This window comes from Podarcis erhardii (genome assembly GCF_964252035.2).
Source record: "Podarcis erhardii genome assembly, chromosome: 7".
Classification (NCBI taxonomy): Eukaryota; Metazoa; Chordata; class Lepidosauria; order Squamata; family Lacertidae; genus Podarcis; species Podarcis erhardii.
The window spans coordinates 6,342,316-6,366,415 of NC_138511.1; the positions used below are offsets into that span (position 1 = coordinate 6,342,316).

The 24,100-nt window shown below is 46.0% G+C and overlaps 1 protein-coding gene across 2 annotated transcripts; it reads right to left on the minus strand.

Annotated features, from left to right (window-relative positions):
* Window positions 1-1,392: 1,392 nt before the first annotated feature.
* TMEM150A (transmembrane protein 150A) lies at window positions 1,393-20,747 on the minus strand. 2 transcript variants are annotated; one of them, XM_081868541.1, is made up of 7 exons: window positions 20,632-20,747; window positions 8,028-8,075; window positions 7,608-7,694; window positions 6,871-6,938; window positions 5,691-5,818; window positions 4,637-4,814; window positions 1,393-2,751 (listed from the first exon to the last, which is right to left on the minus strand). In XM_081868541.1, the coding sequence occupies exons 1-7, from the start codon at window positions 20,730-20,732 to the stop codon at window positions 2,510-2,512; spliced, it is 852 nt and encodes a 283-aa protein (XP_081724667.1). In that variant the 5' UTR covers window positions 20,733-20,747; the 3' UTR covers window positions 1,393-2,509. The 2 variants fall into 2 exon arrangements, with proteins under 2 accessions (XP_081724667.1, XP_081724666.1); XM_081868540.1 differs by lacking the exon at window positions 20,632-20,747 and adding an exon at window positions 13,030-13,191.
* Window positions 20,748-24,100: the final 3,353 nt, after the last annotated feature.

Sequence of the window (24,100 nt, forward strand, 5' to 3'; positions counted from 1 at the left end):
AACCTTGGAAGATTCAGGACTTCACACAGAACATAAACTACCAACTAGGATGGCTTAACAAGGGTATTCGACAAATTCATGGAAGCTACTAGCTACGATGGCTATACTTTGCCTCCATAGTTGGGAGGCAGTAGCAGTTCCAAATACCAGTTGCTGGAATCCTCAAGAGGGGAGAGTGATCTTGCGCCCGGGTCCTTGGGGGTTTCCTATAGGCATCAGGGTGCCCACTGTGAGAACAGAATGCTGGACTAGATTATTCCTGACCCAGCAAGCTCCTCTTAAGCACGTGACAGGCACTTCATTGCTGGTTGTTTGGCAAGCACTGTCTTGACAAGTGTCAGTCTGATCCCATTAATACAGATGACTGACAAGTGAGTAGTGTCAAAGTGAGAGGGAGGGGGTTGAGATGGAGATCTGGTCTGCCAGAGCAAAAAAGTTACCCAACCCTTCATTATATCATGCAAAATCCCCACACTTGCATGAGTCCTCTGCATAGCTTGCTAGATGAAAGGATAGCATCTTCAGCCATGGCCATGTTGGAGAACCACTAGGAACTACACACAAGTGGTGGCTCTGCTTCAGAACATCCTTAGCCAATGGTAAAGGATGATGGGAGTTCTAGTCCAGCAATATCTGGAGGGTCACTGGTCCTCTGCCCCTCTTCCTGCACTTTAGAGGGCTCTGTGGCTAAGAAAGGCAGGTGTGCACTCTCATCTTCTGTGAAGCAGCCCTCGGGTGCTATGTTTGTACAAATGCTGGCTGCTATTACCAAGTCTCTGTTTTTGTGTGTAGAGAGACAGCAGACTGAACCTTCACTTTGGCGAGCAAACTCTGGAAATACACACAACCAATAAACCCAGCTAAAGAAAAGGCCATTCCCTTGGCATGTGTGATTTTGGTCTCTAAGTTGGGGTGGCAAATATGCAGGAGGGGCATAAAGTATGCAGGACAGCCTTTTTTGGCCAAGGTCTGCAACGGCAAGGGGACAAATCGGGCCAACAAATAGGCGGGGTAATGGCAGCTGGTGGCTTAGAGGGTCCATGAGTAGTACTGCAGAGTGGAGACTAATCCCAGGGACAGCAGAGGGAGCAGAAAACTACTGCAACAGTAACCAAACAACACCAAACTCTGGCACTCTCCCATTCTGCCTGGAGAGAGTGATTTCAGAGCACTTAGAAGCCGCAGTCCCCTATTGTTGCCTTCCAGACAAAATTGCATTTATCAGAGTGGAGCATCCTCAGGTGTACCCCCTTCCCTTTTCTGTAGGCACTCTTCCTTTTGCAATTCCTGGATGTGCGCACAGGGTGTGGAAGGGGCACCTTGCTTGTGATGCTCTTCTGTTGCTGCTGTACACGTAGACAGACACACACCCATCAGACAAGGCAGCGCTGCTCTGATACAACTCTCTTTATACACATTTTAGATAGAGATATATAAAAAAAACTTCTAAAAAATACCAAAACAGTTTTACCCAAACATACCAGCTCAGACATGGGGGGCTGAGGAACAGAATCCTCCTCCTCCCTGTTCAGCCCAGATACTTATGGGGCAGATCGTGGAAATCTGCCTTAGGTAGTGTGCCAAGTCCTGGGGTGGGGACACTCGTCTTTTCCCTAAGACAAGAGTCTCCTTTTGTTGCTTCTCCACCCTGTTTTCCCCAGGTGCATCAATATTCTTGTTGCATCTTACAGGCCAAAGTATGGAGGTGGTGGTCACCTCCCAGAGAGTAGTGAGGGGTATCCTTCATTCACTAAACCCACCTGTCCCCTGCCTCTTTGCTCAAGCAGCTCACGTAGGTCCCTATGTCACCCCAAAAGGAAAGTAGGTGGGGAGCGGCAGTGAGATGCAGTCATATTTTCCAAGAGCAGCCATTGTCTGCAGGCACCCAAACTGTATTCCAAGCACCTTTGGGAAACGAGTCTGGCTCTGCTTGGAAATGAATCTGGAAACAGCTGTTTCCTTTGGCACCAGTTTGCAGGCCCTGGGGGGGGGGGGGCAGCAGGAGGGCCAGGCTCTGCAGCAACCTCCCCCAACCTCCCGCTGCCCTCCAGGTGCATTGGATTACAACTCCCATCAGCCTCAGCATCACCTGGCCATGCTGGTGGGAACTGTAGTCCAAACCCCCAGAGTGTGTGTGCGCAGTAGGTTGGGTGAGAAAGCTTAGCTGCCAGCAAGGACAGGTTTTCAGGAAAGGTTGTCATGATCCAAGCTATATAGGTGGGGGGCTTATTTGAGAGTTCTGCTTCCTGCCATCCAGTGCTCTTAGACAAATAGGCACTGTCTTTCCTCCCTTAAGAGTGCAGCACCGAGCAACAACAGAGGGGAATTGGAGGGGAGTGTTGGCAGCAATAATATTTTTCTTTTTTAAAAAAAAAAATCTTTTGGTACAAAATTAAAATCCCCAGGAGGGAAAAGGTGCCCCTCTTCCCCCATTGGGGGAAAAAAAAGGCAGCTCACCAAAGCTGCCGGATGTGGGATGGAAAAGCAAAGCCATCCCCACCCGTTTCCCTCAGATCATAGCGATGCTCTCAGGGTTACAGTTAAGGTGAGTTGAGGTGCTGCTGCTGCCTGGTGATTTGCACCCCCTGCTGTTCGAATGCTGCAGCGCAGCCACCATGGTGTCATTGGAGACGGCACCAAACTCGTAGGTGAAGGTGCCGTAGAAGATGAGGATGTCAATGACGAAGACCCATTCGCAGATGGCAGCCAGGTGCTGCAGGAGGAAGCTCTCATGGATGAAGAAGATTCCACCTGTGGGAGAGTCAAGGAAAAGTAGGCATGCCTGCGGAAGGTGGGTTGGCTTGGCTGGCTTTGTGATGGTGGCAGAAGATGCCCTCTTTGAGCAAGAGTGGGCAGAACTGGGACCTACTATTCATTTGTTTAAGCTATTGCATTTATACCCCACTTTTTCTCCAAGGAGCTCAAGGTGGCATACCCAGTTCTCCCCTCATTTAATCCCCACAACAATCCAGTGAAGTAGGTTAAGCGGAGAGGTAATGGGCTTGTCCCCAAGGTGAGCTTCATGGCCACGTGGAAATTGGAACCCTGGTCTCCCAGGTCTTTGCCCAACTCTCTAATCACTACACCACACTGGCTCTCTAGTACACCTCTGGATGTTTTCCAATCGATTAGAATGGCTTTCCAACTCCTATCTAGCCTCAAAGTAACGTTTGTCTCCTCAGTTATACCGCTAAAATTAAGAAAGCTACCAGCAGATTTTCTTGTGTGAGAAGGACAACTACATTAAAATTCTTAAAACAAATTCTATACACAGTCTATATACAGAAGCAACCTGTTTTTAATTTGGAGTGTGAGTCTTTCACACCTGGCTCTGGCTGGTATATCCTGGATTTATAGTTTAAAACAAAAACAAGTAGACCTGGCAAGCCTGAAGTCCGTCCACTCCTGAGACATGACAGAAAGAACTGATACAGCCACCTATTGGGCTCTGGTGGTGCTTTAGGAGTTGGCTCCATAGGCCCAGGCTGTGGACCCCACCTTCCTCAAACTACTAAACAGGATGGGTCTGGTCAGCACCTGGATGGGAGATCACTTAGGAACCACCTGGACACCTCCTAAGGTTCCATTTATAGGAAAGGATGTAAATACAGCAAACTCGCATCTGGCATGGGGTTACACTCCAGAGATGGCACAAAAACGATCTTGCCATCTGGAGCTGGTGCACCAAACAGGTATTAGACCCTAAGCAAGGTTTGCTTTACTGGGCTTTGGGAGGCTCCTGCAAGATCTTGCAGAGCCACCTAAGATCCTGCAAGATCTTGCCAGGCCCTCCCAGAGTCTGATGAGCAAAACGGAGCTTAAAAGCTCTTTCCATGACAGGAAACTCCTGTGCAAAAGGAGCTTTTAAGCTCTCTGCCTTCCAGGCATTTAATTTGTGTAATTTCAACTGGTTGGCAGTCAACTGCATAAAGTTACCTGTGTAAAAAAAAAAGTTTTGGTTTGAGAAGTCGTGACCTCCTTAAGGATCTATACGTTTGGCCAAATGTGACAGGGAACTGAGACACCTGTGGCAAATGGGATGTGTGCAGAGGATGAGGGGCTGGCTAGCTGGCTGCAACCCCTTCCCAGCGCATGAACGAACAAGATCTTGAGCCCAGTTTGAAGCAGTGGATCAGAGAACCTTCCTGAAACTACGCCCAGGCAATTAATTGTGTGTAAACTGCAAATGCCTAAAAAGTGTGGAAAACTTTGGCTCTCCAAGTGTTTGTGAACTACATCTATTGGCACCAGTGGCATGTGGAGGGCCAAAGGTTCCCCATGCCTGCCCAAAAGCTTAGATAGCAAACTTGTGGCTCTCCATGTTGCTGGATGCAGACTTCCCCCAGCCCTTGCAGCCAGCATGGTCAGGGGACAGGAGTTAGCTGGGAGGCTGCAGGTCCTCTTGTCTCTGGCCAGAAGAGAAGCACAGGGCCAGGGTTGGGAGCACAGGTATCAAGAGGGCAAGCTGAAGAACCACAGGATAATGCAGCCATGGTGAAGCCCTTCAAGTGATCACCTATCCCAGGAGAAAGGAAATCCTGTGTGAGAAAGGAGGGAATTCTCTAGAGGAATGGGTGTCCCCCTGTAGCGCACACTGCCACCAAGCGGCCCGGCCCCTGCCACCAGAAAAGGATACTCAGGACAAGGGAAATTAAGGCCACAGTGGTAAGGAAGACACGTAGATGTGCCACCCAGAAGTCCAGGACAGAGATGGCAACATGGTAGGAGAGGACACACTGAAGGCAGACAAAAAGCAGGCCTGCCGGGAAGGCCACACCGGCTCCGATGTAGTGAAGGGATTTGGCATAGTCCACCTAAAGCACAAGGAGAGCCCAAACACAGGTACTGGAGCAATCATGTTCCATTGTGGAAGCCTGACCTTTCCCATTATTATTTTTAAGAAGGCAGGTCTCCTCGTTCCATTTTTAGGCAGTTAAGAAAAGTCTTCCATCCCGCCAGAGTGTCATGGGTTCACCAAGTCAAATGGCATCTTCCCCTACACCTGCTGACAAGCAGGGACCACAGTCTACAAAGGAAATTCTCCTGCACAGCCTCACTAGAAGAAGAGAAGAAGAGTTTGGATTTGATATCCCGCCTTTCACTCCCTTTAAGGAGTCTCAGAGCGGCTAACATTCTCCTTTCCCTTCCTCCCCCACAACAAACACTCTGTGAGGTGAGTGGGGCTGAGAGACTTCACAGAAGTGTGACTGGCCCAAGGTCACCCAGCAGCTGCATGTGGAGGAGCGGAGACACGAACCCGGTTCCCCAGATTACGAGTCCACCGCTCTTAACCACTACACCACACTGGCTCCCAATGAAAATGGCTGTGCCAAGAGAATTTTGCTTTGGGGGAAGGCTCCCGCCCCAGTCGCTTCAAGCCACCCCCTCCCTCATTCCATCCCCCAGTCAGTAGCTCTCCAAAGTGCATCTCCTCCATGTGTGCATTAGGTTGTTCCAACACAGAGTACATGGGGTGGGGCTGCCTTCGCAGATGGTACATATTGCCTAGGGTGACTGGATAAATAAAATCCTCTGTCCTCTGCTTCTTGCCCTGTCCACCCCCGCTATGGGCCATAATCCAGCCTTGCCAGAGGCAAGAGGTCACTCCAGGTGAAAAGGAACTCAACTATGTCACTCCCAAATGGGAGCTGCTTTGAGACCCAGTGCTGCCTCCCCAAATTTCTGCCAACCTGGAAATTGCCGACCACAACCAGGCCAGCAGCGTTGGTACAGCCTGTGATCAGCGCAGTTGTGTTCACCCAGGAACTGTGGCTCTGTTCTATCAGCTGCCCATAGCGCAGGAAACAGATCACCAGCACTGTTGGGGGAAGCAAGAGAGATTAAGGAGAGGGCACCATGGATTCTGCTCCAAGTTGTGAGACAAACACTCATTGGACATACCATGCAGCACAGGGCACAGGGGGCCCCCTCATGCCCCCACAAATTAGCAGCAACACTCTTATGTATGCACTGCAATTCTGTGGAAGTACAGGATATGGCCCTGGGTACAGAGCCCAACTTCTTGAAAAGGTCAACCTTTTTATTTTTTATAAAACAAAGCATGCTTCTCACTCTGCCACTGCAAAGATGTGGGCAATACCTGCTGGAATCCCAGCAGCCAGGGGCAAGAGTGAACACAGGCTTCAGTGGGTGAAAGATTTGGTTCCCTTGTGTCTTCCGTGACTCAGAGTCACAATAAGTTAAATCAGGCATAGGCAAACTTGGACCTCCAGATCTTTTGGGACTACAACTCTCATCATTCCTGACCACTGGACCTGTTAGCTAGGGATGATGGGAGTTGTAGTCCCAAAATATCTGGAGGGCTGAGTTTGCCTATGCCTGAGTTAAATGGATTCTTTCCAATTACACAGGTCAAAGAATTCAGTTTTACTTGGTGTAGACCACTTTTGATTGCCTGGTCACAGAAGTTTAAAATTTCTCCATATTCCCCCACATTTCTGATAGCAGAATGCTTTGAGAAAGGAAAAGGAAAGAAAGCCCCTGGACTCAAGAGTCTATCAGTATAAAAATGTGGAGAAAGACTAAGCAGATGTGGATGTTTCCAGGAAGTTATCGGTCAACCTTCAGGATGCCCCTGGATGCAACACAGACCCTCGAGCAATGGATTGGGGTTTCCCTCAGTCCCCGGGTCTTCACAAGACAACCTTTAGCCACATTTGGCAGGCAGAAGGCGTTTCCTCTACAACCAGGCCGGCTTCCTGTATGCCCCTTGAAAGTCAGGCACTCGCTCTGGAAAAGCCTCTCTCTCAGGGGCTCGTATCCTGGGAAGATCATGCTTCAGGAGGGAATGGATGCTGTCTACTGATGCTTGCTGGCCAGATGTGAAGAAAGGGGAGAAGCAGCACTTACCCATGAAAGCTCCAACATTCCCAATAAGACTGAAGAGACAACTTTCAGGAGGATACGTGCCACATTTACTGCAGGGGGAAAAGAATCAAGAATGTTAGCATGGCTGAGAGAAACCAGCAAAGATGCCTTTGTTCTACACATTTGCCTGGATGTTGCCAAACTGATGGACTTCTGAAGTCATTGTAAGATGGCACAACTGGGAAAACAGCTATTTCTGACCAACCCAAGTACAATACGAGAAAAGGCAAGTAAGAGGTGACATGATAGAAGTTTATAAGATTATGCACGGCATAGAGAAAAGGTTTTCTCTGTCTCATAACATTCTATCTCATGGGTATCCTATGAAGCTGAATGTTGGAAGATTCAGGGCAGATAAAAAAGAGGACTTCTTCATGCAGTGCAGAGTTGAACTATGGAACTCACACCTACAAGAGGCAGTGATGGCCACCAATTTAAAAGAGAATTAGACCATTTTAAAGGATTAGACAGATTCACAGAGAGTGGTCTTGCGTTTGAATTCTGCTTGCAGGTTTCCTCCAGGCATGTGGCTGGCCACTGTGAGAACAGGATCCTGGATTAGACTTATTATTGGCTTGATGCAGCAGGTTCTTATGTTCATATAGGCAATGCCCAATTTTAACTCCAGCCAGAACTGGTTCACCCACAAGGGATGCAGGGGTAGCCTCTGTGCCCAGAACAGCTCCATTGCAACCCATTACAATTCTTTCCCCGCTCACCTGATCAAAGGGACATCCTCCAAGGTGCAGCAGCTTTTGGGGTATCCATGCTTGGCAGAATCAGCAGAGCAGGACTCATTATATGACCTGCAACAGTTTGGACAGGTTAGCTGGCAATGTAACGTGCTCCAAGAAGGGGTACAAACAAGAAACAGGGCCAGTTTTGCAGGACAATGAATGTTAAGAAGCTAACAAGACTAGGAACGTATGAAGTTGTCTTATATTGGGTCAGACCACTAGTCCACTTAGCTCAGTTCTGTCTACACTCTATCAGCAATTCTCAAGGATTTGTTTTCAACAGGGGACATTCCCAACCCTACCAGGAGATTCTATGGTGCAAATCGGGGACCTTCTGCATGCAGAGCAGCTGCTCTCCCCCTGAGCTAGGACTCTGTCCTCTTGCTTTATGGAAGGACTTACCAGTTCTCAACAGGACACACATGGTGGTTCATTACTGCCATGGCATACCTGTGAGAGGCAGAACAGAAAAATACAGTTAAGGGTGGACTGGACATGAAAGCATTCAGACCAAAATGTGTGAGCATAGCAGCCAAATGGGGCCGGATCAGCAAATAAAAATTATATTACAATTGTTCAAAGATTATATCGCCTATACCACCTGAAGCTGACTTTCCAAAAGCGAAGCACATCCAATTAGCTTTGTATAACTCAAAGCTGACAAACAAATAAACTTTAAAAGCCTACAGCGGGATGCACAAGAATGGCAACAGAGTTCTGGAAGGTGTTCAAATCATTCTTTTTATGCCAAGAACAATTCAGGTTTACAGGCAGCAAACATATTTTAAGCTGTTCTAAGTAAAAAGAAAAACCTGCTCGGGTTGCCCCTAAGAGGAACTAAGATGAAGACAAATGTCTCCCTTTCCCCTGACCTATCAGAGGACCAGTGTAGGTCTTTAAGGCAGCCAAGGAGGATTCAAAGGACTCTGCCTCTCCCTTCCCTATATGCCAGTAAAGGCTAAGGGCACTGGGAAGGGGCTGGTGTTGTTCCTTAAACTGCTTAAACCTGCTGCTCTGGAATCCCTTGTATCCCAGCCCAAGAGTGTTTGCCCAAAGCCCTGCTCACACACTCTCTGGGTGCATTTCAAGCTCCCATCTGTTCAGAGTGGACCAGAGGTGACACTGGATAGCATCAACTGCCCCAGGCAAAGAATTGCAATTCCTGCTCCACTGCTTTTCCCCAGGGTAAGCAGTAAGCAGCAGTAAAATGTGTCACCCCCAAGACTGGAAATTTCCATCACCAAGACAAAGGACTTTGGAAAATTTCCACAATCCAATGAGCTTTGGGAACTCTCAACCTGCTCTCTGCTTTTGTGTTGTTTACTCAGGAAACTGGCCTTGCTGAGAAGAGATCCAAGCTAGGAGGGCTGTTCCAAAGAAGCATCTGGGAGACAAAGATAAAAATGCAACTGTTGCTCTCCAATTCGCCTGCATGTTCAGCTTCAGCAGCCACCTCCAATTTTAGGCTGACAAATTACTACCGAGTTCCAGCCAGTTGCAGTCTGTGTCCAGCGAGGCTCTCAGCAGGAGAGGATTCCTGTGTTTGCACCTAAGTATGTCAGAGGAGGGAAGCTGCTTCCCTTGAGAGAGCTTCCTTGGGGGCACAAAGCCATTGCAACAAGGCTAACCCAGAACAGATCCGAGGGCTGATGGGTCATAATAGCAGGAGAGACTTGTAGACAGCCTTATCTTCCCTGCCACAGCTGCCTGTCCAAAATGCTACAAGAGAACCACACAAAACCAGCCTTTCACTCGCAGGCCTATAGGCTCCTGTGTAATGTTGTTCCACATCAATGCCAAAAACACCAACTTCTCAGCAAATACACAAATCACAGGTTGCAGTGGCCAGCTGATTTGCTGTGGCTTGAAACCCCCCCCCCCCCAGCAAATTCCTGCTCCCAGGTTGTTTATACAGGGCTGTAGTTGCCACAGAAGATGGTTTGTGTTTGGGTTAGGACATTTCCACCCCGTTTGTCTGCCTCTGTGCTTCTGTCATAGAAGAAGAATTGTAAAGCTGGAGGGCACCCCAGGTTCATTTGGAACAACCCCAGTGATGAAGGAATCTCATCTAAAGCATTCATGACAGACAGCCATCCAACCTCTGCTTAAAGACCTCCAATGAAGGAGCGTCCATAATCCTCCCAAGGGAGACCATTCCACTATCAAACAGCTCTTGCTTTTTTCTGCTGGACCCACATGGAACAGGTGGCTCTAGATCAGACCCTGTCTGGAGTCTTGTGTCCTGTTCTGGGCACCACAGATTAAGATGGATATTTACAAGCTAGAAGGTGTGCAGAGGAGGGCAATCACGATGATCAAGGGTCTGGAAATCAAGCCTTATGAGAAAAGAGAAGACTGACACAGTGTCTAATTTGGATCAAAGACTGGATTCTGTTAGAAAAAACAGACATACTGGATTTAGAGAGCTTTGATAACAGATATGGGTGGCATGCCTACCTTGGTTAAAGGTAAAGGTACCCCTGACCGTTAGGTCCAGTCAACTCTGGGGTTGCGGCACTCATCTTGCTCTATAGGCCGAGGGAGCTGGCGTTTGTCCACAGATAGCTTCTGGGTCATGTGGCCAGCATGAACCAGAGCAGCACATGGAAATGCCGTTTACCTTCACGCCGGAGCGGTACCTATTTATCTACTTGCACTTAATGTGCTTTTGAACTGCTAGGTGGGCAGGAGCTGGGACCAAACAATGGGAGCTCACCCCATGACGGGGATTTGAACCACCGACCTTCTGATCGGCAAGCCCTAGGCTCTGTGGTTTAGACCACAGCACCACCCGCGTCCCACCTATCTTGGTTACAATAAAGTAAAAGTCCACAAGGGTTCACCAACCATATTGTTAGAAGTGCTTTGTATAAGGTGTGGAATAGATACCAACCATTACTGGAACCATATACACCATGGTGGCTGTCCCCGCTGGAGGCGTTCATAGTCAAAAAACTAAATATGGAAAGTAACTGGGCAACTTACAGTCATTTGAGGAGATAAGGCACCATCTTACTGATTGGCTCCAATACCACCAATTAAATAATGTTTTCAATTTGGATAAAAAAATAGGCTTTGGAAAGGAAGAATCTAAATTACAAAAAGTATGATTAAAAAACAATAAGAAACTATTATCCAAAGTGTATGATCTGATACTGGAATGGGACCTAAAAGACGAAGAAATAAAGAAAGTAATGGTCGAATGAGCCCAAGACATCGGCCATGCAATTCAAATAGATCAGTGGGAAAGGCTCTTGAAGATCGATGTCAGATTTACCGCCTGCTACTCCATCAAAGAGAACTTAATGAAAATGTTCTATAGGTGGTACATGACACCTTCAAAACTCGCCAAAATAAATAAGTTAAAATCCAATCTCTGTTGGAAACGTAAGGAGGTGGAGGAGACTATGATGCATGTATGGTGGGGCTGCGAAAATGTTAATTTTGGGGATGTATCCACAAGGAGTTAAAAAAGATGTTCAAATTTTCTATAGGAAAAAAACCCAGAGGCATATCTATTGGGATATCTATTGGGAAAGGATATTCTACAAGGTAAGAAAATATTATTTTTATATGCAACAGCCGCAGCCAGGCTTTTACTTGCAAAGAATTGGAAAGGAAATATTATACCCACAACAGAAGATTGGATATGCAAACTATCTGATTTTATAGAAATGGCGAAATTAACAACAGCCATAAGATACCAGACAAATCAGAAACTAGGGTTAGAATGGCAATGTTTTGAAGATTGTATGATTAAACACTGTTCTAAGGACAACATGTCGATATGTATAGATTGCTTGTAAAGTAGAACTATAAAAAATTTCTATATTAAGAATGAGATGCATAAGATGCAATGTAAACAAGAATTTTAAGATTAAGGGATGATGAGTATTGGGGGAGGGAAGCCACATGGATGTATTTTTGTTTCCTTTTTATGGTTATTATTTTGTATTTCTGTATTTGTGAGTGATTAGTGTGTATGTTTTTGAAAAATAAAAATAAAAATAAAAGAGAGAGAGAAGAGAAGACTGAGAGGTGATATGATAGCCATTTTTGAATAGCTAAAGGGCTGCTATATGGAAGGCGACACAAGCTTGTTTTCTGCTGCTCCAGAGGGGGGACCTGAATTAATGGATTCAAGTTACAAGAAAGGAGATTCTGACTAAAAATTAGGAAGAAGTTTCTGACTTTAAGTGGTACAGACTCCCAAAGAAGGCGGACTCTCCTTTTTTGGAGGTTTTAAAACAGATGACTGGATGGCCACCTATCAGGGATTCTTTAGCTGTGATTCCTACACTGCAGGGGGTTGGACTAGAATGATCCTTTGGGTTCCTTCCAGCCCTACAATTCTATGATTCTGCAATGTTTCCTCAGCTGCATGTAGTCCTCATCACAAGCAATCATTAGTGGCAGCCGCTGTGTAACTGGGACCAAAAACAAGGGCACTTTCCCAAAGTGCTGTTAACTGAGCTGGCTATCCAGAGCCGGGGCCCAAAGACTTGGGAAACATTAAAACCCTTTCCATAAAAGCAACGTACAGCACCACCTTCCATTCTGTCCCCACTGGAATGGAGGCATGCTAAAGGTGTATTACAGGCTTCTCCAACCCAGCCACCCTCCAGGAGTTTGGGGCTGATGGGAGCTGGTGTCTAACACACCTGTGAGTCTCCACTTTGGGGGAGACTGGCCTGCCTATACAACAGCACACCACAGGGTCCCTGCCACAGTTTTCAGCAAACATTCTCTAGTAAAGTTGTGGTGCGCACACCACCTTTTATGAGGCTGGAGATAACTTCCTCTCAGTGGCTGCAGGTGGGAACTGCAGGGTAAGCCAAGGACACAGCCTATTTCTGAGTCCTTGGAGAGCTGAAGACAAGATGTTATCATGGAACTTATGCCTGTCCCTCCAGCACCAGGGCTGTTACCCCCCACAGCTGCTGACATTTCTCAAAGGGGAAGCTTTCCCCACCTTGGTGCTGTGAGGAAGAGCAGCCAAAAGCTCTTAATAATACTACAGAAGGGAAGATTGCCCTTACAGTGATCAGTGTGCCTTTTTGTCAGGCAATCAGGCCCTATACGATAAAGACAGGGTCCACCCTGGCCAGAATACCCTGATCTACTGTAAAGAATAATCAAAAGTGTCGCCCAAGTGCTGTTTAAACTGTAATGGGGCAAAACCTCGAGTCAGCAAGATCCATCACAAAAAGCTAGAACTTTTATTCAGAGCACAGCTTTGGGACAGATTTGCTGAGTTGCCTTTGGCAATCTCCTAAATAGAACAACAGTTCAGGGAGAGAAAGAACCTGCTGCTTATTTGCTGGAAGCCACAAGCCAGCCACACACACACTTTCCAGGCTAGTCATTCATGCAGAACACAGGCAGAAATCAAGACAGCTCTTACACAATCCATATTCCAGTGATCGAGAAGGCAGAGAGGCTAATGGGGAGGAGGATCCACGCTGTCATTAGTGAGTGCAAGTACACAACAACATGTGTGGTGGGGAGGGGTGGGGGAGATTCAGATGAGGGAGGGAGGGGAGGGGGGAAGGAAAAGAGGAAAAGGGAGGGGTGGGTGGGCACTCGCTACAACTGTAGGCCTCCAACTGGAACCATCAGAAGGCACCTGCTGCAATAAAAGAAAAAAAAGTGTGGGATTAATCTCAGCTGAACCAAAATTTAAAAGAAAATATAGGGTCAATCTGGCAGCATACCCAACCCACTTTCTACCCCCATCTCCAATCAGCAGCATGCATGCACAAAGGCCTTCCCAGTTTCCTCATTGATTCATCCTTGACCATAATGCCAAGGCAGAAGAAACACAGGATATTAAAATGTAAGAAAATAAGTACATCTGCATCCTTAGTGGACCCTGCCTCAATCCATGCAGTTCTGAGACTCTAGAGCAGGAGTAGGGAACCTTTGGCCTTGCAGATGTTGCTGAACCACAGTTCCCATCAGCCCCAGCAAGCATGACTGGCACACTTGGAAGGCAAAGGTTCTCCACTCTTGCTCTAGAGCAGCCTTCTCCAACTTGGTGCCTTCCAGGTGTTTGGGGCTACAACTGCCATTACCCACAGCATCATATATATGGCTGGGCTAACAGGAAGCTGCAGCATGAAACATCTGGAGGGCAGCAGCTTGGGAAGCTGGCACTGGCCAGCTGCAATTCTCAGCTAAGCATCAGTCTTCTCCTCCTCCCCCCGCTGTGCTGCATGAAGCAAGGTCTTTGCATTCAAGGGGTGATCATGAATTGGAAATGCCTCTTTCAGACGGCATGAAGTCCAGGCATGCTAAAGGTGACAGCAAGTCTGGATTATACAAACTCAGCCCACAGATGGACAAGCCCCTCTGCCGCTCCCACAAGCCTACCTTGGAAGACTGTCCTTTACTGACAACTGTTTTGTCTCTCTCAGCCATTGCAAGGTGTGTGTGTTTTTTGGGGGGGGGGTCTCTTTCCATGCATGACAAAAGATTCCAAGATTGCTATCAAGTTGATCACAACACTCCTTCCATGCACACAAAGGAAGCATTATTTAAGGCTTAATGCAACAAGTTATTGTTGTGAACTAAAAAGTGGATTAGCCATGCTCAAATACATAATATAAGCCTCCAGGCTCAATTTAGTCACACTCCATGTCCTCATTAAGACACATCTAGTGGATTAAGCCCAAGGAGACTGGCTGAAGATTTAGAGAAAAGTAAAACATGTAGATGTGCATAAGAAGTCCTCAGGAACAGAATCCCTGTAGTGCCAAGAATATCACAACGCAGCCAGCCAGTTGAAATTGCACAAATTAAATGCATGGAAGGTAAAAAATGACAAAATAACTCATCTAATTACAGAAGAATATAAAATTGTTATCACCCACCATCACTAATATGGAAAGTCTTATAAAACGTACCTGTCCCTGTTTGCATATTTCCTGTTCTTCCTGTAATTAGATAAGTTAGTTTGTCATTTTTTTCCTTCATAGATTTACCCTTGGTTCTAAGCTAATAATTGTGTATTGTCTATACAGGTAATGTTGCATATTTGCACTCTCTTCACATTTTATTGAAAGATTTGCTTCCAGCTACTTTCACGTATTTTGAACAGTAATCAACCAGAAGATTATGACACTTCCTTTAAAAATAAAAATCCAATGAATTCATTCCCAGCATCTTTTTCATGAGACACAGCAGGGATTCTTTTCGTCTTGTTTTCCATGAAATATTTCAATCTGGGATATGAGTCCACAGAGACTTCAAGGAACAGCCTTTCAAGTTTATAGCTCAGTTGTAGGTGACTGATGCAGTGCTGTGGGTTTCACAGAAATATTTCCTATGCAAGTTAGGGTAATTCGCACAGAGCCTTTTACATCAGAAAATGTTGATCCTCCTAGAGACAGAACTTAATTTTGATTTATATTACTTATATTTAGTAAACAAAGCTAAGACTTTGAAACTGACAACCTTGCCTAATATTTGCAAGTGGCATCCATTCATTATTAATTATTAATGAACATTTCTGAGGGAAAAAATCAAGCACTGGAAATTGTCCCCCCACACCCTTGCTTTAATATATGGTGTTCAGACGTCTTGTGGTACTACTATTCTAAAGTAAGCCCATCATTTGTAGTGGCTATTAGATATCCCTTTAGCTTCAGACCTGGTTCGCTTGACACCCTAAGCTTATCAAGACTATGTGAACAAGCTACAGTGGTACCTTGGGTTACATATGCTTCAGGTTACATACGCTTCAGGTTACAGACTCCGCTAACCCAGAAATAGTGCTTCAGGTTAAGAACTTTGCTTCAGGATGAGAACAGAAATCGTGCTCCGGTGGCACAGCAGCAGCAGCAGCAGGAGGCCCCATTAGCTAAAGTGGTGCTTCAGGTTAAGAACAGTTTCAGGTTAAGTACGGACCTCCAGAACGAATTAAGTACTTAACCCGAGGTACCACTGTATTTGTTCATAGACAACTTGGCTCCTTCCAAGTCCTTTTTGCTGCTGCACCAAGGTTTGCCTTACTGCAGGGGTCAGCAAACTTTTTCAGCGGGGGGCCAGTCCACTGTCCCTCAGACCTTGTGGGGGGCCGGACTATATTTTGAAAAAAATAATGAACAAATTCCCGTGGCCCACAAATAACCCAGAGGTGCATTTTAATTAAAAGGACACATTCTACTCATGTAAAAACACACTAATTCCTAGACCGTCCGTGGGCCGGATTTAGAAGGCGATTGGGCCAGAAGGCGATTGGGCAGGTTTGTTAGTGAGCAACTTTTAACTGCTTGAATACTGCTTCAAGGATTGACCTCCAGTTAAAATCCAGCACCTTGAGTCAATAATTGCTTTAAAGATGTCAACGCTGTGGAAAAGTAGATGATCTTTCGCAACAACCACTTTTAAACATTCTGGATGAAAGAAAATATGATGTGACTCTGACTGAACTCCTTCGGGGTCCCAGGATCAACAAAAAGGACTACCAATATAATTGGCGGAGAGGGACTAACAGAGAATTAAAGGCCTCGGACGTGAGGAATCCGGGCTAAGAACTATTTTTTGTTTGTTTTTTGGACATTTGTTTGGGAAGGGACAGAAACCGGGGCAGGGAGGGGAGAGAGAATAGAACTATAAAATGTTATGATTTGCTTATTTGGTTAATGTGACCTATAATCAATATAACAAAGGGAAAAATTTGTGGAAGGGAAGTTAGATCGACCTTAAAAAAAAAAGAAATTAATGATTATAAGAGAATCGGATAAGTTGAATATAGATAAACAAAAAGAATTAAATTTTAAAAGTAATATTAATATGTTTAAGAGGTTAGGTAAGAACTTGCTGAATTAATTATTGGAATTGGGATGTAAGAAGAGGGGGTGGGGGGAAGTCAATGAAAGAGGGTAAAGAAAATTAGGGCATGAAATTGTATTTGTTTGTTTTTGTCTTTGTGTGTGTGTCTGTTGTTATAAAATGTAAAAACCCAATAAAAATTATTAAAAAAAATAAAATAAAGATGTCAACGCTGTTGTCATATTTGGAATAAGCTTTTCTAAATAAGCAACCATTCCTAGACCTCTTTATCGACCAGCGTTCTTTGAACTAGGTGTTTCAGCTAAAACCTCTTGCATCAAGTTTTAACACATCTGTGGTTAAGATATGACATAGATTTTTTCCTGAAATCAAATTTGAGTCACACACTTCACCCTCCCATTATAACCATGCCTAGTCTTCCTAGAACACTGTAACATTTTCATTTCTTTTAATATTTGAAAGGCATTAATGTATTTCCAAAAGGAAGCCCAAGAAAGACAAGATATCAAAGCAAATACAGTATGAAAAATGACATTAAACCATAAAAAGTAACAACTGTTGCATAATACAGTGGTGCCCCGCAAGACGAACGCCTCGCAAGACGGAAAACCCGCTAGACAGAAGGGTTTTCCGTTTTGGAGGCGCTTCGCAAAACAAATTTCCCTATGGGCTTGCTTCGCAAGACGAAAATGTCTTGCGAGTTCCTGCGGGTTTTTTTCCCTTCCCCCCCTTTTTCTAAGCCGCTAAACCGCTTATCAGCTGATCCGCTAAGCCGCTAAGAGCGCTAATCTGCTAAGCCGTCAATGGGCTCGCTTCGCAAGACGAAAAAACCGCTAGACGAAGAGACTCGCGGAACAGATTAATTTCGTCTTGCGAGGCACCACTGTACTACGGAGAACGTACACAATCTAGAACTTGTTGTCATCTAGCTGAATTCGCCAAAACTTCTATGGTGGATAGAAGTCAGTGATTTTGAAAGTAAATAACAATTTAAACCCAAGTTCAATTACAAGTTCCTCTTTTAAAATGACATGGATTAGAATTAAATATGAACACAAAAGGTCAATTCATGACCTCTTATGAAAGATATATTTTCTTTGCAAAGAACAACCTGGGTAAAAGCAGATCCTTCTTGGTCATCAAAATAATTCCATGTCCGTATACTAGGGTACAAGGTGCAGGTATTGGAAAGCCACCACAAGTGTAATCTACTGATCCATCTGGCTAACCTTTCATTCCTATTTTATGCCTAGTAACTAAGTAATCTCTGCAACTGGCTCAAAGCACCTGTCAAACATTTACTTTAAACAGAAGAGGGAAAACTGGGCTGCCCAGTGATTACTGCCACCCCTTGTTTGCTCCTAATGGAATTCATTTTTTGTGCGATAGGAATGGTCTGGGCAGTTATATAATGAGAAGTTGCTTTTAAAAATTACAATTACTGTGCTGTATGGGTAATACAAATAAGGATTTTTTCTAAAATATTGAGAAATATCTGAGAAACATGTGGTGTTCCCTCCAAGGCTCCATGCAGTTTTAAAACAATGTGTTTAATTAAGATTTACAGCAAGCAATTGCTTTGCAGTTTTATTTCAGCAGGATGTAAAGAAATGGACAGTTCTGACTTAGAGCACTGTTTTTAAATTGATTTTTTCCCTCTGTAATTTAACTAATGATTTCCCCCCATATGATTCAATTCCATTTTATCTTTATCCTTTACAGTATAAGGCCACTGGGACCTTCCAAAGTGCATGAACTGCTGGTGGTGCTTATGTATTTTATTTTTAGTAAGCAATCTAGGCCTTTCAACATATCCTGGTAATCTGTTACTAGCATTTCATTGATCTTCTGGGACCCTTGCTATCAACGTCTTACACCAAATCTAAAGGAACTATAAATACAGTAATGTGTTCATCAAAATCTGCTACTCAGAAGTCCAGTGGCCCTGCCTTGACTATATACATACCTGCAGTTCTGATTGCATTTACCTAGAGCCTCTTTAAATTTTCCAGAAAATATGACTAATCTGGTATTGATGTGTTTCAGCTTGCAAGGCTTTGTAAGTTAAACATGTCGAAGATGCGCAAACCTTCCAAAGCAGAAGAACTCAGTGCACCCCTGAGTGGTTCTCTCATTTGTTTCTGTTGGTGTACTTCACCTTGGGAATCTATCTAGTTCAACCATGCCCAACCTGGTGCCCTCCCAATGTTTCCAGCTACAACTCCTATTAGCCCCAATCAGCACATTTAAGGAACTAAAAAGAATTTCCCTGTGAAGTAGGGGAAGAATGCACACATGTTGAAAAGTTGTTGAATAATAAGAAGTAAATAATAAACAAATACTGCTCCCAGACTTAACAACTTTGCAGCCACTTCTGCCTTAGATTTTATGCCACGCACAGTACAATACAAGGAGCTCCCCAAACACAGCTTTGTGCCAACAGCTTTCAACCACATATGAATCTATGTTGTCTCCTTCACTTGGATTTCTAGTAAAGAATGTAGCATTTATTCTGGGAGCTTAGCATGCTTCTAATGTAGCAATCAAAACTGGTTTCTTACTTTTCCATGAGAAACAACACAGATAAGGATTAAATACTTGTTACTTCTTCACCTGCTGCATCAAGAAACAGCTGCTGCCTGAAGCCTGATCTTTTTTTTATCTGCCCCATAAGAAAATTCAGTTCAACTCCCCTTTCACTCCTTCTCCAGTTCCTGACTGCGCTTTCTTCAAACATTGTAGGGTGGGGTGGGGATAGCTTTGCTTAGCTGCTTTTCTTTCAGATTATGGTCTGCTACAGTGCAGTTAAACTCAGTAGGTTGACACCAGGAGGAAACAGAGTAAAGAAACATTTACTGATGCTGTGCAACTCTTACACCAAGTGGTCTCAGTGCACTGGGTTCAAATTTCTGCTGATAAAACCCAGAAACCACCAACTCCCCGCTCCCGCTGACCTAGTCTGGTTTCTCCTATCAACAACAGGGTTAAATGCTACAGAAAAAGTTAGTGTAACCCAGGCATGTCTGAAGTCTGTTTCGGGAGCCTAATTTGGCCCCCGTGGAAGTATATGTCAACAAATTTGGGGTTAAATCCTTAAAAAAGCTCAACAATTCTTTAAAAAGCTCAACAACTTTGGTCGGCCCTCACACATGTTCACTTCATCAAATCTGGCCCTCTTTGAAAAAGGTTTGGGCACCCCTGGTGTAACCCAATCCACTCTGACCTTCCACAGTACACACCAGGCTGCTGCTTGCCATAGCTTGGGCTACCTGTAGCCACCCCAACCAGATGAAAGCCAGCCTGGACCAGATGGAGTCACAGCTTGCAAGCTGAGTGCCCGTGCCATGTTTGCAAAGGCCCAGTAGGGATACACAGCACCCTCCTCAGCCACCCACCAGCTGAGCAAAACAAAGTGGACAATAGGGTGCAGGTGAAACATGCAAATGCATTTCACAGCTGTGCTTCTTAAAGTGTATCCGATGGGATGGGCAACCAGCGATTCCACACACACACACACACACAATGTGCCAGGGACCGATACCAGACTTGGTGCCAGAAGCGTCCCACCAACCTGGTCCGCCACATCTGTGTAGCCTTGCTTATTTATGTTGCATTTCTGTCCCGCCATTTTCTCCATGGAGCTCAAGGTGGCTTACATAGGTTCTCCAGCTCCCAACAACCACCTTGCAAAGTAGGCTGAGGCTGAGAGGCAGGGGCTGGCCCAAGGTCACCAAGCAAGCTTCATGGGCGAGTGGGGAAAGGAAGCCTGGTCTCCCAGGTCCAGGTCTGTCGCTCTAACCACTGCACCACCGACTGATTCCCTAACAGCCCGGTCCGCTGGGGGGGGGGGTTGGGGGTTGGGGAAAGAGGGCTCAACCCTGGGAAGCAGTGACGGGCCCCGGGGGCCCCGAGGGAGGATTGGGACCCTGGGCCCCAATCCACTTCACGCTGGGGTGAGATAGAGGGGAAAGGCGGGGCGGACCCCGAAGCTGACTGGGCCCCGGAGCCCAGCCTTACGGCAGCAGCAGCAGCAGCCGCGGGCAGCTCAGCCAGCGCGGAGGTCTCGGCGGGACCGCCCTGAGGGCCAAGCGGCAGGCAGTCATTCAACAGGGCCAGCTCTCCTCAGCGGAGGCCCCCAGGGCGCGCGAAGGGAGGGAGAGGCGGAGGGCGGGGAAAGGCCCCTGCGGCGGCGGCCCCCCCCCCGGGTTACCTGGTCCCCGCCGCAGCCTGACGAGGAGCACCGCCGCCCTCGCCCCCTCGCAGACCTTTCAAAGGGCCAGGCCGGCCCCGCCTCGGACCCCTCCCTCGCATAGCTAGCCCTCATATAGAAGCACACCGGGCGCAAAGGGCGCTGGGAAGTGTAGTTCCCCACGCCCCCCCACCCACCCACCCCCGCCTTTTTTTAGCGGAAGTAACTTCCTCCTCCTCCTGATGTCGTCACCTTCTCCCTCAGCGGCAGAGCTACGAAGGCTAGACTGGCGCATCTTACTGCCTCGCCAGGGAATTTCCGAGTTCGCGGCGCCCCCCCCCTCCCGCTTTTCCTTTTTAACAACTCCCTCTCGGGGCGGAAGGGGCAGAGAGGAGCAGCAGCAGCAGCAGCAAGGGAGAGAGGCAGTGTGGTGTAGCGCAGTGTTTCCCAACCTTGTGCCTCCAGCTGTTTTTTTTTTGAACTACAACTCCCATCATCCCCGACTAGCAAGACCAGTGGCAAGGGATGGTGGGAAGTGTAGTCCAAAAACAGCTGGAGGCACGAAGTTGGGAAACACTGGTGTAGCAGTTCGAGGGTCGGAGCAGGAGCTGGGAGATACCGGGGTTCAAATCCCCAGTCGCTTGGTCGTGGAGCTGTCACTGAGTGGCGTTGGGCCAGTCACTCGCCCCCAGCCTAGCCTCCCTCACGGGATTGTTGGGAGGTCAAAATGCAGAGGAGGAGAACAATGTATTCCACCTTCAGCTGCCTGGAGGAAGGGCGGGATATAAATGTAAAAATAAAAATAGACCTTCTGCTCTTTCCCATTCCAGTCGTCTTTTGAGGGCTATGGGAATGGTTTTTCAAAAGTCCCTTCTAAACGTTTTAAAAACAACTTTGCGCCTTCAAATTGCAATGGGGAAGACAGCTCGTTCCTCCTCACTCTTTTAAAACTGCTAGAAGCTGGAAGACACAAGATTTACCCACCCTGGAAGAATGGCAGATGAAAGTAATGGACTATATGGAATTGGCGGAAATGACTGGCAGAATCCGAGACCAGGGAGAAGAGTTGGTGGAAGAGGACTGGAAGAAATTCAAAGATTATTTACAGAAACACTATAAAATTTTTGAATGTTAATGATGCTGGAATGAAATGAAGTGGTTTTAGCAATAAGGTAAAATAGGAGTATGTAAAATTGGATTGATATTAGACGAAAATTTGAAGTTATATTAGGTGAAGACAAAGAATTAAGAGTAAATAAAGAGTAAATAAAGAGGGTATGGATTTGCTGAAATAACTATTTAACTGGAATACAAAAAAGGGAGGCGTGAGGAAGTCATGAAAATAAGCAAATGAATGATAAGATATCAGAATGAGGGATTTTTATTTTTTCATTTTTTCTTTTTATGTTAAATTTTGGTTTTTGTATTCTTTTTGTGTTTTTTGTTTACTGTGTACTGTTTGGTAACCCTTTTTCTTTTTGTTAAAAACTTAATAAATATGATTTAAAAAAAAATAAAATAAAACTGGTAGAAGCATGTGATAACTCTCCTTTTAAGAGTTTCCTAGGTCCACCGACTCCTCACTCCATGCAGAACACTTGATAGGTTGCCGCAGACGTGGCTCACTTTAAATTGCGCTCGCCTCGAGATTCTCCCAGCCCAAATCCAGTGCTCGGTTGCGCCCGAAAGACGCATTGATTTCCACGGAGCTGCATTTTAGAAAGTTCTAGCTCGCAATTGATTTCCTCGCATGAAATGACACCTATTCGAAAGAGCACGAACTCTAGTAGTTGCCTTTTGCTTATGGCTGGGCATGCGTGGAGCCACAGCAGCGACTTTAAAACCTTGTGATTTCGCTTCTCCTACGGACAGTTCTCACTTCCAAGAAATCGGAAGCTGGACGTGCGGACGTCAGTCTATCATTAAATCAACGCGACGCATCCAGTTCCTCTGGATGGTCAGACCTCACCTGGAGTACTGTGTCCAGTTCTGGGCACCACAGTTCAAGAAGGACACTGACAAACTGGAACGTGTCCAGAGGAGGGCAACCAAAATGGTCAAAGGCCTGGAAACGATGCCTTATGAGGAACGGCTAAGGGAGCTGGGCATGTTTAGCCTGGAGAAGGAGGTTAAGGGGTGATATGATAGCCATGTTCAAATATATAAAAGGATGTCACATAGAGGAGGGAGAAAGGTTGTTTTCTGCTGCTCCAGAGAAGCGGACACGGAGCAATGGTTCCAAACTACCAGAAAGAAGATTCCACCTAAACATTAGGAAGAACTTCCTGACAGTAAGAGCTGTTTGACAGTGGAATTTGCTGCCAAGGAGTGTGGTGGAGTCTCCTTCTTTGGAGGTCTTTAAGCAGAGGCTTGACAACCATATGTCAGGAGTGCTCTGATGGTGTTTTCTGCTTGGCAGGGGGTTGGACTCGATGGCCCTTGTGGTCTCTTCCAACTCTATCATTCTATGATTCTATGATTCTATGATTCCTCTGTGCCTTTCGCGGCAGCTGCGATGGAAGCCCTAGGGAGCCAAAAATAAACAAATGCCCACCCTGTTAGCTCTGTCACCCGTGATGTGGACGTAAAAATCCTCTTCGAGTATAAGGGAGCTTACTCTCGCGTAAACAAAACAAAACAAAAATCCTTCCAGTAGCACCTTAGAGACCAACTATGTTTGTTATTGGTATGAGCTTTCGTGTGCATGCACGCTTCTTCAGATACTTCTTCGTGTACACAAGTAGATCGAAGCTGGAAGCCCCCCCCCGGGCATCCACGCGCTATACCCACCGAGCAAGTGCCCTTCAGATTTCTAACTCCTATCGGCTCCAGCCAAAATTGCCAATTATCAAAGGATGATGGGAGTTGTAGTCCAAAGAACAAAATGCTCCTGAGCAAAGCTGATTTTCCTCTCCCTCCCCTAACTGCCACCACGGGGTCATCTGAGGATCGCCTTGCCCTCTGGAGATGGAGGGAGAGCACAGAAAAGTCTGGAATGTTGCCCACCATTCAGCTCAGCCTTCTGCCCCAACCCTTCAGATGTTTTGGACTACAACTCCCATCAGACCCACCTGGCACACTGTTACCAGACTTAAGGGGTGTATCTTTAATGGCCTAACTCCCCTTTTAAGGGACTCCAAGTTCGTTATTGGTCAGAGATGAATGAGCTGAAGGCAGATCTTTATTCTGTTGCAACAAAGTCCCCCCACCTTTCTTAGGAGACAAAGAACAAAGTATGTCACATATTTTAAAGCAGGCACCCCCAAACTCTGCCTTCTAGCTGTTTTGGAACTACAACTCCCATCATCCCTGACCACTGGTCCTGTTAGCTAGGGAGCATAGGAGTTGTAGTCCCAAAACATATGGAGGGCCAGGATGCCTATGCCTGTCCTAGATCAAATAGGAAATTCTGCCTTAAAAGCCTGGATGTTAGATTAGAAATATCCCAGGGGCAAAAGAGAAGATCACATGTACACTTTGGAGAAGGCAA

Excerpts from the sequence above, each read along its gene's own strand:
- TMEM150A (XM_081868541.1), bottom strand. The coding sequence starts at position 20,732 with ATGCGAGGGAGGGGTCCGAGGCGGGGCCGGCCTGGCCCTTTGAAAGGT. Across the intron at positions 5,819-6,870 it reads GAATGTTGGAGCTTTCATGG|TGCTGGTGATCTGTTTCCTG; the intron begins GTAAGTGCTGCT and ends TTCCCCCAACAG. Across the intron at positions 2,752-4,636 it reads CTTAATTTCCCTTGTCCTGA|GTGGAATCTTCTTCATCCAT; the intron begins GTATCCTTTTCT and ends ACTCTCCCACAG.